This window comes from Salvia hispanica, chromosome 1 (genome assembly GCF_029641045.1).
Source record: "Salvia hispanica isolate PSC_SH4W2 chromosome 1, Shi_PSC_v1, whole genome shotgun sequence".
In the NCBI taxonomy this organism is placed as follows: Eukaryota; Viridiplantae; Streptophyta; class Magnoliopsida; order Lamiales; family Lamiaceae; genus Salvia; species Salvia hispanica.
In genome coordinates, this window is record NC_142692.1 from 53,598,475 (window position 1) to 53,616,739 (window position 18,265).

The 18,265-nt window shown below is 38.8% G+C and overlaps 1 protein-coding gene, 2 long non-coding RNA genes and 1 pseudogene across 4 annotated transcripts; 2 read left to right on the forward strand and 2 right to left on the reverse strand.

Moving 5' to 3' along the window:
• Positions 1 to 4,909: 4,909 nt before the first annotated feature.
• Positions 4,910 to 6,165, reverse strand: LOC148934143 (putative carotenoid cleavage dioxygenase 4, chloroplastic). Its single transcript, XM_089062203.1, has 4 exons — positions 6,121 to 6,165; positions 5,976 to 6,037; positions 5,372 to 5,479; positions 4,910 to 5,276 (listed from the first exon to the last, which is right to left on the reverse strand). The coding sequence occupies exons 1-4, from the start codon at positions 6,163 to 6,165 to the stop codon at positions 4,910 to 4,912; spliced, it is 582 nt and encodes a 193-aa protein (XP_088918329.1).
• A 1,108-nt stretch (positions 6,166 to 7,273) lies between these two features.
• Positions 7,274 to 8,037, reverse strand: LOC125219069 (uncharacterized). Its single transcript, XR_007176073.2, has 2 exons — positions 7,919 to 8,037; positions 7,274 to 7,855 (listed from the first exon to the last, which is right to left on the reverse strand). It is a non-coding gene; the product is annotated as an uncharacterized LOC125219069 (long non-coding RNA).
• Positions 8,038 to 8,141: 104 nt separating this feature from the next.
• LOC125219068 (uncharacterized) lies at positions 8,142 to 8,595 on the forward strand. The gene is made up of 2 exons (XR_007176072.2): positions 8,142 to 8,232; positions 8,392 to 8,595. It is a non-coding gene; the product is annotated as an uncharacterized LOC125219068 (long non-coding RNA).
• Positions 8,596 to 9,247: 652 nt separating this feature from the next.
• On the forward strand, positions 9,248 to 16,599 carry LOC125219067 (serine/threonine-protein kinase CTR1-like; annotated as a pseudogene). Its single transcript, XR_016135885.1, has 17 exons — positions 9,248 to 9,531; positions 9,599 to 9,656; positions 10,891 to 11,451; positions 11,596 to 11,894; positions 11,986 to 12,130; positions 12,698 to 12,813; positions 13,228 to 13,430; positions 13,731 to 14,121; positions 14,205 to 14,245; positions 14,382 to 14,450; positions 14,758 to 14,858; positions 14,954 to 15,038; positions 15,117 to 15,215; positions 15,294 to 15,362; positions 15,497 to 15,628; positions 16,060 to 16,154; positions 16,220 to 16,599. The product of XR_016135885.1 is annotated as a serine/threonine-protein kinase CTR1-like (transcript).
• Positions 16,600 to 18,265: the final 1,666 nt, after the last annotated feature.

An 18,265-nucleotide genomic window follows, 5' to 3' on the forward strand; every position in this document is an offset into this window, starting at 1 on the left:
AGGTTCTTCAACTCTTTCTTTGGAGGGGGTACTTCAGGGGGCAACGGATTCTTCTCCATACCTTCTTGACCAGCTCGTCCAACTCTGGCAACTTTTCCACACCGGCCAGTTGGATTGATCCCTTAGACCCAGGGGATCTTGTCTCGCCACAGAAATCCATTATTGCCTTCGTGATTTCTTCATCAGATAGTCCTTGTTTAATAACTGCTTCACACCATCCTGCAACTTCTTTCATCATGGATTCAGTCATCTCTGAGGTGTCAGCCTGTTCCTGCAATAGTTCGGTCTCAAGAAACTCCTGGACCAGAGGGTTAATCACATCAACAAAGTGGAGGTTTTCCACGTCAAGTGGTTTCCTCATAGCTTCATCAATGCTAAAAGTGAATTTCTCCCCATTATAATCTAAAAAGATGGTCTTCCTAAAAGAACGCCACTAGACTCAGTGGTCTCGTTTTCACTCATCTTTATCACATGGAAATCAGTAGGGTATAGAAAATCATGAACTTTTACTATCACATTTTCTAACACTCCTTCAGGGCTAATGCATGATCTATCAGCAAACTGGATCACCACTTTCGTATCAGTCATTCTTGCTCCTACCAGTTTTTTATATATGGAAAGCGGTAACACATTAATAGACGCACCTAGATCACACATAGCATGCTCGACTCTAACACCTCCTATAGTGATAGGTAAGGTAAACATACCTGGGTCAGTCTGCTTCGACGACATTATCCTCTTTTGAATTACTGCAGATACATTCTCCCCGATCACGATCTTTCCATCGAATTTTGCCTTGCCCGCAATGAACTCCTTAATGAATTTACTGAACGGGGGCAACTTCATAGCCTCCAGGAACGAGTGATTGATCTCCAGCTTTCCAAAGATCTCCATGAAATCCACGGGGTTGTCCTTTTTCTTCTTGGCATCCCCTCGGTAGGGGAAAGGTTTAATCCTCTTTGTTGCATTGGTCGGATCTTCCTTAGAGGGCTCTTCCGCCTCCCCTTTCTCTTTTTCAGTTTCTACCTCAGGCTCTGGGTCTTGGAAAAATGGGTCAGCCATCTGAGGTAACGATCCTCCCAAGTCACCGGCTTGGATATCATCCTCTGCTCTAACTTCTTCTTTTTGCTGGACCGGGTGGATAACATCTTCGCTCATCGGCACTGGCATTTCATCATTTTCCTTCAACTTGGGCCCTTCATATGCTTTCCCAGATCTCAGGGTAACTTGGCTGATATTTGCCCTTTCTGGTGACTTTACTGAGGCTGGAATCCTCCCTTCATTTCCTCGCATGTCGCTCAGGGACGTCGCGATCTGAGATAGTTGCTTCGACATCAGATCCATCGCGGCCTTGTGTTCATGCTGAGCATCCTGGAGCTTGTGGACCACGTCATTGTTTGCCAACAAGTTGTTTTGCATGTGCTGTTGAGAACTCACTAGGTCATGGACCATATCGTCCAGATTCCTCTGGGTCCGGGAGTTCGGTTGACTACCACTTGGTCCTTGACCATGATTTGGTCCACCCCCTTGATGCGGGCGAAAGTTTCCTTGACCTCCTTGGTTATTGTTGTACTGATTCCCTGGTCCCTGATAGTTGTTGTTCCTTTGGTGTGGGGGTACATATGAGCTTCCCTGATTATTTTGATTCCTATTGTTCCAGCTGGGTTGATTTCCTTGACCTCCCTGACTCCAATTACCTTGTGCTCCTTGATGCCAGTTGCCCTGTCCCTCTTGATTCCTTCCTGGCCAGTTGGATTGGTTCCCTTGGTTTCCTTCTGAGTTAGTAATCTGGAGTGGAGGGTTTTGATTCCTATCGGACCACCTGAAGCATGGATTGTCCCTCCATGGAGCGTCTTTAATCTTCCACTGGTTCCAATTGCCGCCGTGATTATTCTGGTTCCAATTTCCTACAACATTTATATGGGCTGGACAATCCATCCCTCCTTGAGACCCGCAATAATTGTAACCATCTTCTGGACCCAGTGCTTGTTTTTCTTTATCCGTTGGACCCGGTGAGTCGTTCTTCCCCAGTGCGGTCAGAATAGTCTTCTCCAGCTGCTCCATTCTAATATCCATCCTTGCATCCACTCGGGCATCCATCCTTTCTTCATTTTGCACTGTTGCTGCATCCGCACTTCCTCTCCTTAGGATGGTACGAGGTGAATCGTATGCCTTCTTTGCATCAATTAATCTTCCCAGTATCTCTCGGGCCTCGCTCACCTTCCTTTTGGTGAAATTTCCTCCACTAGCGGTATTCATCATATCTTTGGACTCAGGTTTTTCCCCTTCATAGAATAGATAGTAGGTTTCGGCTTCCATCATCCTGTGGTTTGGGCAAGCATTGAGCAGCCCCTTAAATCTGGACCAATACTGACTCAACGATTCATCATATTCTTGCTTGCATTCCTAGATCTCCTTCTTAAGAGCATTCGTTTTGTTAGAAGGGAAGAAGTAATCCAGGAACTCCAACTTGAAATCCTTCCACGTATTGATTGAGTCAGGTGGCAGCCTTAACAACCACGTGTTAGCCTCCCCCTTTAGCGCAAACGGGATCGCGCGTAGTCGGTAATCCTCCTCTGTTGCATCATTTGGCCTCTTCTGAATACTGCAAAGCTTACTGAATTCATTGAGGAATTCGTATGGGCACTAATTCCTCCGACCCGAGAAAGTGGGGAGAATACCCAGCACATTAGTTTTGATGTCGAATGCCCTCTATCGCTGGGTAGAGACGATGGCCTGGGCGGGCTCGCCATCTAAATGAGCAGTGAGCCAGCCGATCTCCGGGTCGTCGTTGCCTGCGTTGTCCATACCTTCAACGCTTTCCTCCTCTGTTTCTGAGGTTGACTTTGGTTCCTTCTTTACTGACGAAGTTGATTCCTCGTCGCTCTCCGAACTCAGGTGAACTGGATCTCCTGTTGTAAGCCCCGATCTGGTGGTAACTAAGAATATTGCTTCCTTGACCCACCAACTAGTCTGGGCGCTTCTCCAACCAGGTGAGTTGTTCCAGTGTCCGAACCGGTAGCTCCTGTTCATAAACTGAAAAAAGAAACAAAAGAAAACGTAGTAAATAGACTTATTTACACCAAAACATTCGCACACACACAAATAACACCATGCGTTCCCCGGCAACGGCGCCATTTTGACAGGACTAGAGTAGACGTGCGGTGCGGTGTGATATGTGTCACTCGATCTAACAGGTCCAGAGGATTCGACTAGACTTCGGAGGCTAGAAGATCATGAAACTATCAGAAAGGGGTCGTTGGATGCACTCTATTCCTTCAAAAACCTCAACCCACTATACTACAACTTAGCACAGGGAAGTAAAGGATCGATCCCACGAGGAAGAAGGAGTTACGAAACTGCATTTGAGGATGTTTTGGAAAAAAAGGGTTGGCTGCTGCCACGCAATTTTGTGGGTCGAGAACTTAAAACTACCGGGTCTGAGAAATAGAAAATCTTTAATCTACCTACTGGGTCTAAGAAATGAAAACGTACGGAACATACATGACTTGGAGAAACTGAGATATTTTAAAGTTCTAAGACAACTGGAGTAAACTTAACTAGACAGACTTTCCTAATTTGGACAGACAAGCATAAAACGAAAAGCAAGACAAGTTTTCTTAAACTACCAGGGTCTGGAAAAGCATGCAGAAAAGTAAAAGAGACAAAGTGGATCGTACTGACAGGGTCTGGAGGATATGCAGAAAAAGTAAAATACATGCAGAAAAGTACTGACATAAAGCAGATCTGGTTCTAACTACCAACAACTTCATCTTCTTCGGGAATCAAACGAGAATAGCAAATAAAACAGAGTATTAAACACCATGAGAACAGAGTAAACTTTAGATCTAGACTTAAAACGAGAAACTAAAGCCTAAACTAACAGATCTACGCTACTGGACCTAAAGGATGCAGAACCAGAAAGTAAATAGCCATAATCATGCACAACGTAAACATCAAGCACCAAATATGCGAAACTTCAACTCTAAAACACCACGATTCAACAAATCCAGACATCTCCATACGCAAATCCCCAACCTCCAACAACAAACCAACAGATCTCAGCTCCAAACATCCAACAATAAACAAAGAACAAAAGTAAAGGCAAGAAATAAGATTAACTCAGCGAGATCCAACAAAAGCAAACATAAACTTCCATAATAACTAGAAACAGATATGAATCCGTTAGATCAAAGTCGAGAACTAGAGTTACGAAACTTGAAACCACAAAGTACTTGAAACGAAAACAAACTAAACGAAAGCATGTAAGATTGTTTCTTCGCCTTCACTAGGCGGTGTTACATAGCAAAATAACGATGATGACTAGAACCACGGTGGCCAGAATCCTCCATATCCAAGTGCGCAGCAGTCGAAATGAGAAATTTGAAGTGTGGAACTAAAGCATGGAACGAAAGCTAGAGCTAAGAAAGTGTAGAAGTGGCTCGAAGTGACTGTCTTGTTCTTCAAGGTTGAGCTCCTTATATATGTGAGGCTCTGATCCCTAGGGTATCCCTCTGGTGATTTGACGCTCTTGCCCTTGAGTAAGACTTCTTTAAAATAATCTGCTCTCGCTCCATTCTACTCCCGTCGCCAACTTTTGATTCTCCCAGGTCCGAACGACGACTTCTGATTTTTGCTTCAATTTCATCTCTTTTGCATCTGCCAGGTCCGGTAACAACAACTCCTAGGCCCAGCAGATTTACTACGCACCTGAACTCAATAACGCACATTAGCGCCCCAAATGCACAAAATTTTATCCCTAAACCGATGCATGAAACGAGCCTTATCAAAGTTGCACACTATTATTTTTACGAGACTAAGAGAGTATTAGTTATGTTTATAATATGAATTCTGAATGAAAATTTTGGATGATTACTCCGAAACTTCAACGTAAACACCACCGATATTTTCAGGATGATGCCATCCGGATTTTATGAAGTTCGAGTTCCGACAGGAAGAGGCCATGGAAGCCACCACGCACCCGTTGTGGCAGCTTGACAGCTGCGACAATGTCTAGGGTAGACGACTTTGCATCCATTACCAAAAACTTTGATTCTTGAGCATTATCATCATGCACGTATGTCACCAAATAACCATCATCCTCCGCTGCTGTCAAATTGTCCGGATCCCTTGTCACAAAAAATGGTTCGCCACCATAGCAGCCCGGCCCGTACAGACGGCTAGCCACCGTGCAATCCTCGTCACCCTCCATGTTTAGGTCTAGCTTCACAACCCCAATCCCCGTCTGCTTTCCTAATATCACCGCATACACATACCTGAATAGTAGAGTACAATTATTTTTTATAAAATATTGAATTTTCTTTTTTAAAGAAAACATTTCATTTTAATTGAGTATTGATGACTTAGTTACCTATTTTCCTTAGCCGCATAAGCTGGATTGATGACTGCGAGATCAGGAGCTTTGTTCGACAGCTGCCGCCTCTCCACCGTCGTCGTCTCCAGATTTGTCACGACTGCCCTTTTTAGAGTTAATAAAAATGCGGGTGGTCGCGACAAATGAGACTTTAAGAAAGGATAATATTCTAGGGTTTCAATAAAGAATTTGACAAAGATAATTAATATTCAAATAACGAGGAAAATCAGAGTAAATGCTTAGGTTTTAAAATTGAAGTCAACAATTATTATAACTAGAACTAGTATCACCCACGTGCGATGCACGATCCATTTTTTTAAATTTAAACTTATTTTATACTGTAAAATGATTTTACAAATTCATAAAAATATCATTATATGAAATCTGAAATCATACATATATAAATAAAAAACAATTATTAAAAAATATAAAATTAGACCGAGAAAAAAAAAACACATATACCGAATGAGAAACAATATTATTATTTCAAGTTCTAAAATCACAAATTTATACAGTAACAATTTATTGTACCAATAACTTAAACATGAAATACAGTTGATAATAATGAAGCAAAAACTAATTATAAAGACAAATATCTTACAACAGAAACTCGACATTTTCACGAACAGAGAGAGAATCAAAAAGTGTTGTACTCTGAAAAACCTATTACATTGGGCAGTAGATTCAAGAACTGTCTAGATTAGAATAACTTAAATAATAGAGGAGGTGCAAACATGTTATCTCACCAAGCCAATTCTTAGGCCAGATAGTTCCTCATCATTGATCAACATGTGCCGTCTTCTCCCGCGAATCAATACCTCACCCTAGTTGCTCATAATTAATGAGAGACCACAAGAAGACAGTCAATCCCAATCTAAATTAGCTTCTATCAATAATAATAATATCATTATAAAGTACTACCTCCATCCCCCAAATATTGACACACTTTGCCCCGGCACGGGTTTTAAGAAATGTAATGGAAAGTGAGTTGAAAAAAATTGGTGGGATATGGGTCCTACTTTAAGTATTTATACAACAAAGTGACCATAATTTGAATAAAAAAAACATCACCAATATTCCAAAATTCTGCAAATAAAATAAAATAAATATATTGATAAATAAACACTTCTTTAGTATAAAAATTTAATCAATAGTTGTAATAATCAGTAAAACATTAAAACAATAAGAAAAAACATAAATTAAATAATGTCAAATATGTAAAATAATTAACACCAATTTAATAACAAAAGAATTAACAAAAATCGAGAACGTGTGCTTGATTAAAACAATTTTAATGCATTTATAATGTTATTAATATTCACGATAAAAAATTATAAGTAAATACCTTCATCTTGAATCAAAGTAGACCAATACAAATTACTCTCATTCACGTTAAAAGAATTATACTCCAGTATCGCTTATAATTATGGAACTCTCAACGAATCTACCTATATCTGCTACATAAAACAAATTATAATTAGTAAGATCCACAAATTACAAACACGTAAAAATTACATAAAATATGATGAAAAACTATTGTTCATAACTCTTGGTTACAAACACGTAAAAATTACATAAAATATGATGAAAAACTATTGTTCATAACTCTTGGTTATCAAAAAAATTCTAATATTTAGGTTTCAAAATTAAACCTACAACTAACAATTACTCCCTCCGTCCCACAAAAGATGTCACACTTGTGGGACGGCACGAGATTTTAGGAGGTTTTGTTTTGTGTGTTAAATGAAGAGAGAAAATATAATTTTTATATTCATGTGAGAGAGAACTTTTACTAGAAAGGGAAATGTGACATCTTTTGTGGGACAAACTAAAAAGGAAAGTGTGACATCTTTTGTGGGACGGAGGGAGTATTAACTTAACCAATAATAATGGACCAAGAAAATAATAACCTCGTAGGCCCAAAATTTATATCTTTATTAAATGGCCATTTACAATATTCTGCATAAATGAAATTAACAAAAGATTATGCAGACTCAACAAAAAAAGGAAATACTTATACAATTAACCCCACTTAGTCAACATATACATAAGAAATTTCTCATTCTCAAAATTTAGGCAGTATCGACGGTGGAGCCTCCTCAAACTTATCGTCATCCTTTCTCTTCCATTTTACTCCAATTTTATTTTGGATTTGTGTACACCTTCATTTCTCTATTTTGCGTGATATTGCAGAACTCAGCAACTCCAATCATGTTTTAACAAAATCAGGCCATCTAACATCTTGAAAAATAGGAACTGAATCAGGCAAATCGTTTGCATCTCCGAAAGGGCTGCCCTTCTGCTTGCAGATAGCAGGGATTATGATCAACAAAATGTTGCCCAAATTTCCAGCTGAACAAACGGCTAGGATTAGATTTGCTATATATGGCTGTGGTTTAAGTAGTTTCACCACAATCCATCCCAAACTCGCCCCAAACACGAACGTTAGTCCAATGTTCACAGGCCACTGGCATAAACCGCCTACATCGTATCGTTCCAAAATTAGTTACACTACGCAAACTAAAACAATATATGTATACGTACCACGAGATGATGTCTTGGAAATTGACACTACTCGTGAGGCTTCCAAACACGAGCGATGGAGTGAAGGCGACGAACACAATCTGCAAGTTTATTATACACGAGCGATGGAGTGACTATTCCGGTTCGATCTGTTGTGTTGGAGGTCATTCTCCGATGTTCCTGCGTGATCTGAGCGGATCTGACGATCTGACGGTTTGTGTAAGAGTTCTCGTGTGTGTGCTTGAAGGTTCCAATGTTGAGTTGGCCTGGGTGACTCACTGTTGGTGAAACTTGAGGGTTTCTGGTTCTGGTGTTTCCCACGGTGCTCTCTTTGGGTAAGTTGGTTGAGATTAGATGAGGTCCTTGGCCTGGGTGAAGTTGTTGCGTGCGACCTGAGCCACAGTTCCTAAATCTCTAATTTACTTGGAATTTCTAATTTATCTTTACTCGATTCTCTTAGGATTGATTTTCTTCATTTCTTGTCTACTATTCAGCTTCACTGAGTGTGCAGGTTGTTACAAGGGGTGACTGGCTTGGAGTCAGAACCGATCAAGGTTGCTGACTAGTGCTAGGGTTCAATACCTTGTATTTGGTTACTTGTAGATTGTATCTTGTTCTATCTTTGATTGTATCTGGTTTGTTCTTGAGAGATTGACCATCTTCGACTTACAATGTAAATAAAGAAATCCCGAATGGTATGATCTCTACCGAATACATTTTACTTCTTTCGTAATTTCTTCGTTTATTTAACAATTGAAAGTGAAAAATACAAAATAGTGCTAATGTGAAAATGAAATAAACTTCTGAGATATGATCTCATTGCAAGGAGCATGAGAAAATGAAGATAGACCGTGAACTGAGCTCCAAGATAAGCCATTATTGCTAATGCCATTAAAATTAGAATATTTTCTAATTCTGATAATTTATATTCCCAATGCGATGATAATTGTAGTATTTTTAGTAAAATTATTGTATTAAAATGTCTATTTATAGTAAAATTATAGTATTAAAATGATGATAATTCGTATTCCCAATGCGATAGTAATCCAGCCGTATGGAACAGTAGCTTTTCTAGTTAGTTTATGACCCCCTTGCGACCTCCTGGATTCAGCTAACATACGCTATAGTTGAGATAGAGTGAGTGAGTGAGTTACGTGTCCTTTGGAAAGTATACGTGGCAAACGGTGAAGCAGGGTGCGCATTCAATGCCGAGGCGTAGTTTAGCGAGGCTATAAAAATATTCATGTTTGCGCATAAAATAGTCGGCTTAAACCTGACAGTCTGAGACCTCTCCACCAAATACATAATGCATAATATTATATTACGTTATACCTATCTTCATGCTCCTCATTGATTAGTGCGTGATATGTGTGTTTCTTTGAGCCTAATCTTTCCTTGATTCTTTTTCTTCACAACGGATCCGGAACGTTACTCCCTCCATAAATCTGTTTTAATCCTGCAATTAAACCACCATTTATTTCCAATTAATTTCCCATTATTGGCTTTACCACCTCAATCACAACAAGTCACGGTATTCCCATTCGGTATTCCCATTCCTCTCGTGATCACAATATGCAAACACTACCACAAATTTTCCCAAGGATAGAGACGACAAGTTCCAAGTTTTCAAGCAGGTAATGCTATTCACTTTCCATATGATTTTCCACAATTCCTTACTCAATCAAATATGTACAAACACAGACACAGACACAGTGGGTGCAGATCATAACCGAGGAAGACGTTTGATTCATCGTTGAAGGTATACTCCACCCCAACTCAAATTGCTCATTCATTCCATATAGCATATTTTTCGTAGCCTATCATCTTACATCACTCCCACATTAATTCCAACAAAACAAAGAAACAATCAATGTAACATCACCGATCAAACAAACTAATCGAACACCCGCCGTGATTAATCAAAAACTTTGTAAAAGAAACTCATCTTTCGGGGCCGTTCCGGGTTGTTTCGGCGCTGGTGCAGGCGTTCAGCCGACGGCGGAACCGAGAGGGGTAGGCGGTCGGCAATTCGCGTCGACGACGGAGGAATGATCAAGCGACGACCTTGAGCGTCTCCGCGATTTGGGGGTTTTTGCTGAATCTAATTGGGGGAAACATGATATTACCGGGGAGGATTTGAAGAGAGAGAGGGAGTACCGATTGTGTTGAGAAGGGAGTTGGTGGACTCCTTTTTGGGCTGCAAATAAATTAAGAGTTGGGCCTCTTTTACTTAAATAAATCTCTTGGGGCCTCACTAAATATAAGGTGGGTGTTGTGGTTGTGGGCCACTCAAATAAATCTTTGGGCATCGTGGGGAATTATTTAATTAATTTCTGAATAATGCCAAGGATAAATAATTATTCCAAGTCCCAAATAAATAAAATTTCCAAGGAAATAGTCCGAAATAAATAAAATTTCGAAGAGAGAGAGGAGAGGGGGAGCCTGCATATGTTTTCCCTATGTGCAAGTTGAGCAATGACGAGTCGTGGTGGGTGTTGAGTGGAACCTGTTACTTGTTATCAGGACAGAATGGGTCGTGTCTTCACGTCATTCTTTTACTCTTGATTGCTTCCGCTGAACTATTTTTTTGAATAACGCGTTGTGCACCGAGATACATTAAACTCGATCACTCTGATACATCTTTTTTATTGCTTCCGCTGAAATATTTATCTTTTGAATAACGCGTTGCACACCGAGATACATTGAACTCGATGATACATCTTTTTGATGATTAATTAAATTACTATTCGATCTAATGCTGCCCCAATTCCTCTTTCTTCCCCGCTTCTTATGTCCCACTCTAGTCGCAATAAACCGTTCTTTCTATCTTTATAAAGGGCGGGCGTGACAGATCTTCTTTGTTGTTCTCTGATTATCAGTTTGCAATTGTTGAATTATTGTTAATTGAATTGTTATAATTTTTGGTGTGTATGAAAATGTGATTTGGATGTCGTTCGTCGGCGAATGACGATACTCTGTTGTTTTCGGTGCAGCTTCAGGTTGTTGAGGATTTGACTTAAAAAATATATATATATATATATATATATATATATATATATATATATATATATTCACGTGATCATCAGAAAAAGATGCCGCATCGAACGACTTACCTTTTCCCGCGGCAATTTCTGGACCGCAAGTTGGCGGCGTGTGACCACGAGAATAAGCAGCAGTTGGTGGTTGATGGCGACAAGATTCACGGGAAGCAGCTGGCCGCCTTCGTAAAGTGGCTCTCCGACAAGAAACACAAGGAGAAGGCGTCCCGATTTGTCGAGGAGGAAGAGCGGCTACTGCAAAGCAATGAGATTGAGCCACTGCAGAGTGAGGGGAGCACTAGCTACACCGGCAGCTTGTTTTCCGGTACTACCACTTTGGACGGGAATTGGAAGGAAGAGGAGGAGGTGGAGGCAGATGGGGTGGCACGGAGGTATAAAGAGGGGTACTACCTGCAGCTCATGTTTGCGAAACGCCTTACTCAACAGGCTGCCCTTGTGACAGAGCCTCTGCTTCTCCCGGCCCCCGATGCGGACACCGTCTCCTATCGTCTTTGGGTATGGATAATCATGGGATAATTAGTCTTAGCTAACCCCCTATGACTAAAATAATCTCACAACTCAATCCTAGATTATATCTTGGTATTATTTTATCTAGGAAGCCGATTGTATGAATCTGATTGATTTGGTCTCAACTTTCAGGTGAGTGGTTGCTTGTCATACAATGACAAAATAACGGATGGATTCTACAACATATTGGGGATGAATCCATATATGTGGGTGATGTGCAACGAGGTCGAGGAAGCTACAAGGATGCCATCGTTGATTGCTCTCTCAAGTGTCGAACCCAATGATTCTTCGTTGGAGGTTATTTTGGTGGATCGCCGCGGTGACTCGCAGCTCAGGGAGCTTGAGGATAAAGCTCAGGAGATTTATTTCTCTGCTGAGAGTAACCTCACTTTGGCTGAGGAACTTGGAAAACTTGTTGCTCTCTCTTTGGGGTACTTAATAACTTCATATACATATACATATGCACATACATGTTGATGTTGTGTTCTTCCTTCCATTGTCTTTACCTTGTTTATTTTGAAGGGGTTCATTTCCTTCCGAACAAGGTGACCTTCACCGCGGATGGAAATTGGTCGATCAAAAGTTTAAGGATTTGTACAGATGCATTGTCCTTCCAATCGGTAGCCTATCTATGGGACTCTGCAGGCACCGCGCGATTCTCTTCAAGGTCAATATGTCTGTCCACACAGTTAATCTTATTTTAACTTGCACATAATTTATCATCTAAATCTAACTCAACAAGCAGTGCTTTATACAGAGAAAACTCCATTTTCCCAAGTTAATGGCTACTGAAATTTGAAGTTTGTCTATTGGTTGAACTAAGATCTTAAGTTGGTTAAAAGTCAAAATTTTGTCATACTCAAAAGGTATAAAATGCCTTTTCTAGCTAGATTATTCAACATGTTTTCAGTGAACATGAATCCTGGATTTAGTCCAGTGTCGAAGGTGAAGTTGGCTTCATGTAATCCCAGTTTTCTTGGATCTTTTGTATCATGTATATATAACAGATATTGTTATTCCATCCTAAAATGTATGATCTGAAAAAGGTTAACCAACTTATTTGTATTATTAGCATCTGTAAAAAAATACTCATACAAAACGAAGGGGGTGCTCTGCAGGCAGCAGGTGGAGTGCTGTATAAACTTTTTAATTTTTTTTTTAAATTTTTCGTGAGATAGCTAATCATCTTCGTTAGTTAAGTTGTCTGAGAAAAAACTTATATTTCTCTTTTCAGAAACTAGCGGATTATGTAGGTCTGCCTTGTCGGATTGCTCGAGGTTGCAAATATTGTGATTCTGACTATCAATCGTCATGCCTCATCAAAATTGAGGATGAAAGGAAGATTCTGAGGTTAGATCTTGTTTTCATTTGTGTTTCTTAATATCAGTCATCACTTCCTCTATGAGTGCTTTATTTTGTGGACTCTTTGTTCTTGGTGTTAGATTGATTGTTTTGTATATATATGCTACAGAACTCCATGAGATCATGATTGTTTTTCAATTAACAATAGCTTTCAGCGGTAAAATTGTTATGAGCTTGATTTGGTTGATGCGATTCTAGGATCATTTGATTATTTAGTTTTGAAACATATCAAGCTACTCCTTCATAACTCTTACGAAGCATAGGTCATGCGAAATATCATGTCAAAATATTTGTTTTGAATCTAGTCCAAAGTTTTAACATTCGAAAAAAAAAACGCTGGGATGAGAAAGTTACAAAGTACCATTGTACAGTACTCCATTCTAATGAATAGTGTTTTAGCAGGGAATATGTTGTTGATATAGTTGGGCAACCGGGGCACATTCATGATCCCGATTCATCAATCAATGGAAATTTGCTTGCCCATGTGCCCTCTCCGTTTCAAATATCTCACATAAAAGAATTTCAGCGAGATTTGAAGAATAAGATTGATTGTCAATTGGTGAAATCAAAGTATGCATGCGGGAGTAACAATCCTATGGGTTCAGGTTGGCTTTACATGCCGCTAGGCATTTTCTGAGGACTCGATATGGTTTGCAACTATTGTTATAAACATATTCTCCCTAGTATATTTTTATTTTAGTTATCTGCAACTATCATCTTCAGCAAGTTTAAATATTCTTCCTAGAAATGTAGATCTAGATCATTTAGGTTGCGGCATGAGTTTAAACAGATTTCGCAGGTACTAGCTTTCAGAAACATGAACGAAGATCAATAATTAGACCAAATTGATTCTTAATTAAATTAAATAAAAATTTAGCACTTTTACATGTAGGACTTACTTGCAGTCCGTGCAGATGGACTCAAGGGCGTTACCCGTCCAGAAAGAGTAGAAAATAACAAGAGCAGCATGGATGTTTTTGATGTTGGTGCTGCAGTGTCCGAAGATGGTCATTCTAAACCAGGAACTGACAGAATTATCATAAAACAAACTTACAAAAAGGAGATTGTTGTAGCAGGAAACGCGGTTTTAGCTCAAGCTGGTCGACAACCCCCTAAAAGTATCCTTCTATGAAAGCAAAGATGAGCAGCAGATTAAGAACAAATGTTATGATAATGTGAATGTGAATTATCATGCTTCATTGATTCCTAGATATTTAAGCATTGAGCCTTCTCTTGCAATGGATTGGCTTGAGATCGCATGGGATGAGTTACATATCAAAGAACGTGTTGGAGCTGGTACTCTGATTGTTTCTTGTATTAAATGATGCTAACTAGTTGATAAACTGTTGTTTTGATGCACTGGTTGTTTCGCTTGGTAGGATCTTTCGGCACAGTTCATCGGGCTGAATGGCATGGATCGGTTAGTATTGTGTGCGAAACAGATGTCTTAAGTTTTATTGATATCTATGCTTTTTCCCCTTGATTTGTGGTTTTCCCTTCTCGATATTTTTCGGTAGTTAAGACTTGGTGTAGCTGAAATTTTAGTATACCTGCAGGATGTAGCAGTTAAGGTTCTAACCATCCAGGATTTTCATGATGATCAATTGAAGGAGTTTCTAAGGGAGGTATAGATACTTTTCAATTTTCTTTAGGCATATTTTACAATGTCTCTTTGAATCTTAGTGATGGATGTTTAGAAGCTTTTGATTTTGTTATTGTATGTATCTAATTTTTATATTGTCAATCAACACTTTTATAAAAGTCCATTATACCACAACTTCATGATCACCTAATACTATCATTGTGATCTCTAGATCACAAATTTACACACCCATGCTTTAAAATACATTCTAAAAACTGCTAAGATCTATTTTCATATTTTCATAAAATAAGCATATATATGCTTCAATTTTCTATTCGTCTCTTTCGCAGGTTGCCATCATGAAACGTGTCCGTCATCCTAATGTTGTACTGTTCATGGGAGCTGTTACAAGACGTCCGCATCTATCTATAGTAACAGAGTACTTGCCGAGGTCGTGTGTTCTGAATCGTAGCACCCATCTTAACTTTGTACAAAACAAGACTGTATAATTTTTAAACTCTGCAATATTCATTTTTTGTGATTCAGGGGCAGTCTATTCCGGCTGATACACAGACCAGCTGCTGGGGAGATATTGGATCAGAGGAGGCGTCTACGCATGGGTCTCGATGTGGTTCGTTTTGAATCTTGTATAGTTCTTCCGATTCATTTCTTGTTAAAATCATTAAATTATGGTTCAAACTGCGTGTAGGCTAAGGGAATCAATTATCTTCACCGTCTTAACCCACCTATCGTCCACTGGGACCTGAAATCACCAAATCTGTTGGTTGATCGGAATTGGACTGTTAAGGTAACGCCTTATTATGTCTCTCCCAGCTTCAATTAAAATAGTTTGCAACTAAAAGAATATTTCTATAACACGACTTAGGTGTGCGATTTCGGCTTGTCAAGATTCAAAGCAAATACATTCATTTCATCAAAGTCTGTAGCTGGAACCGTAAGTCCCTCCCTCGTTCTATATAAATATTTCTCTATCATACAATCGTGTCGGATCTCCCTGTCTGTTCTATGTATTAATCTCCATGGATAGATGTGTAATCAGCATCTAATGGTCTTCTTTTCTCGTTTCAGCCTGAATGGATGGCCCCTGAATTTCTTCGTGGAGAGCCCTGCAATGAGAAATCTGATGTTTACAGTTTTGGAGTAATTTTATGGGAGCTCGTCACATTGCAACAGCCTTGGAGCGGTCTTAGCCCTGCCCAGGTGATAATATACACTGAGCTATAGATAAGAGTATGATCATGAAGCGAACAATAGAAATAAAGTACATGTTGTATAGTACTTATCCTACCTCCGTCCGTAAAAAAATGTTTTGAAGAGAAACTTAAGAGACTAATTATGGTGAACAACCCAAAATGAAAAATATGACTATTTTTGGTGGACAGATATAGTATGTGTTTAAGTTGGGGCCGGAAATAGAATCTACCATCCCCATGGGGGTGGTGAAGGGCGAGCCCCAATTGGTAGAAAAAAACCCACAACCCCTTGAGGGGTCTATTTCTTTATGTCGTGTAGTTTTTTACTTTATCTTACTTATGATCTTATGCACATGATGCTTTTTTTGATACAAGGTATGAACGCATGGTCAATCAAACTAGGGTAAATTACCCATGCAACTCTTTTCAAACTCGCAGGTGGTTGGAGCAGTTGCTTTTCAGAATCGAAGGCTTGCAATCCCACCAAACACCTCCCCAGTCTTGGTGTCTCTGATGGAGGCTTGCTGGGCCGAGTAATACTTCTTCCCTACCTTTGTTTTTGTTTCTACATTTGCCGACTATTGATTTATAATTGCAGTGACCCTGCCGAGCGCCCCTCGTTCGTTAGTATAGTGGATACGCTGAAGAAGCTGCTGAAGTCTCCGCTCCAGTTGATACAAATGGGCGGCCCGTGATACATACTGGCGTATCTGCTTATCGTCAGTTAAGGCTACATGCCTAACTAGAGCGGTTGTCGGCAAGCCATATTTTCATCCCAATTTGCTTACTTAATTAAGATGGTCATTTGGGAATATTTCAGTCAACTATACAGAATCTAACCTTATAAAAAGATTGATTTCATTTCGGTTGATGGATCTTTTGAGCAAGGCAAAGCAAAAGTTGCGGAACAGCATGAATTATTTAGTTAATTGGGAATTGTTTTGCTGGTTTAATTATCTAGCACTTATTTCTTTTGTATTATCGTGCTCTAATTTTACCTGCTACTACTATATAAATCAGTAGTTAACCAAATTATGCTTATTCTAATTTTTAGCGATGTTAGAAAATGCATACATTTTATTTGAGAATTCTATATGACGATATTTGCATCATATTTAGGGGTGGGTCGATACGATATATCGTATCGAAAATGTTGTATCGTGTATCGTATCGAAAATATCGATATGAAAGAATTTCATATCGTTATAGTATCGAAAGTTTCGATATATCGAACTTTCGATATAAAAAAATTTCATATCGTTATCGTATCGAAATTTCGATATATCGTACCGAGATTCGATATATCGTTAAATATCGATATATATTGAAAATTTTGATATATATCGAAAATAAAATATCGATATATATCGAAAATATTAATATATCAAAATTTTTTGATATATATCGTATTTTCGATATAAAACTATAGATCGCAATATAAGGAAATTCATATCGTTATCGTATCGAAAACTTACGATACGATATCGTATCGTATCGAAAATTACGATATATCAAAAATTCGATAATTTTTCGATATTTTTCAATACGATACGAGCGATATATCATTTTTTCGATATTTTTCCCTAGCCCTAAATTCATATTCCTTTCATCCTTAAAAAATTGTAACGACCGCACTTCCTAAGGATAGAAAGTACGGTGGATCGCGACTAGTGGGGAAATTAGAAAGCGGAGAAGAAAGGGGAAAACGATTAAAGGGTAAGACATAGATCAAAAGATGAACTTTAATACCAAATTATAGTCTGAAATCACGGAGTAACAAAGTTGGTATGAAAATATTCCAACGATTCAAGGAAACATAAGATTTTAAAACTTAGAGTAGCGGAAGCATTTGAGAGTTGACTACTACTATGTATGAAGATACAATAGTAGTCGAAACTTTTATTGAATACAGTCTTCGTCCCAATGCTCAACATTCTCTGTCATCGTCACGTTTTAACTGCACATAGAGAAAACAAATGCTGGGCTGAGTACTTGATGCACTCAGTGAACTTATGCCGAAAATATTTTCATAAAATAAAGTCATGTCAAGCCATCTTCGAGTGTACTCGGGTTTATTTAAAGAAATGCCGAGAAACACTAAAATTCTTTCAATAAAAAGGTGATCGGTTGATCTATTATCACATACCAAATCTGCACTATTGTGTGAAACGAGAATGTGGCCACAAACTCGATCACAGGACCGGCCGACCCAAAAGACGGCTCGCGATTCCTATATGTGTGAGAAATTTCGTTATTAGGGGTTAATTTCGTTGACCTTTCAGAATATGGGATCGAGGCATGCATATTTTTCAAAACAAGGGATTTCTGATTTTTTTATCTTTTTTCTATCCTTTTTTCCTATTATTTATTTCCTATCATTTATAAGTGTACTAAACTACCCTTTTCATATTTTCACCTAAACTCTAATAAATCAGCCGATCATTTACGAGATTTGTCAATCTTTTGAATATCTTCTCTTTTAATCTTTTCCATATACAATGATATAATAATATTAAAATATTGATTTGAATATCTTCTCTTTTCCATGCCTTTCTGCGTGAACTATTCTAAATAACAATTTTGTTCACTAAACAATTTATCATCATTAACTAACAAGCTCGTTATTAGGGGTTAATTTCGTTGA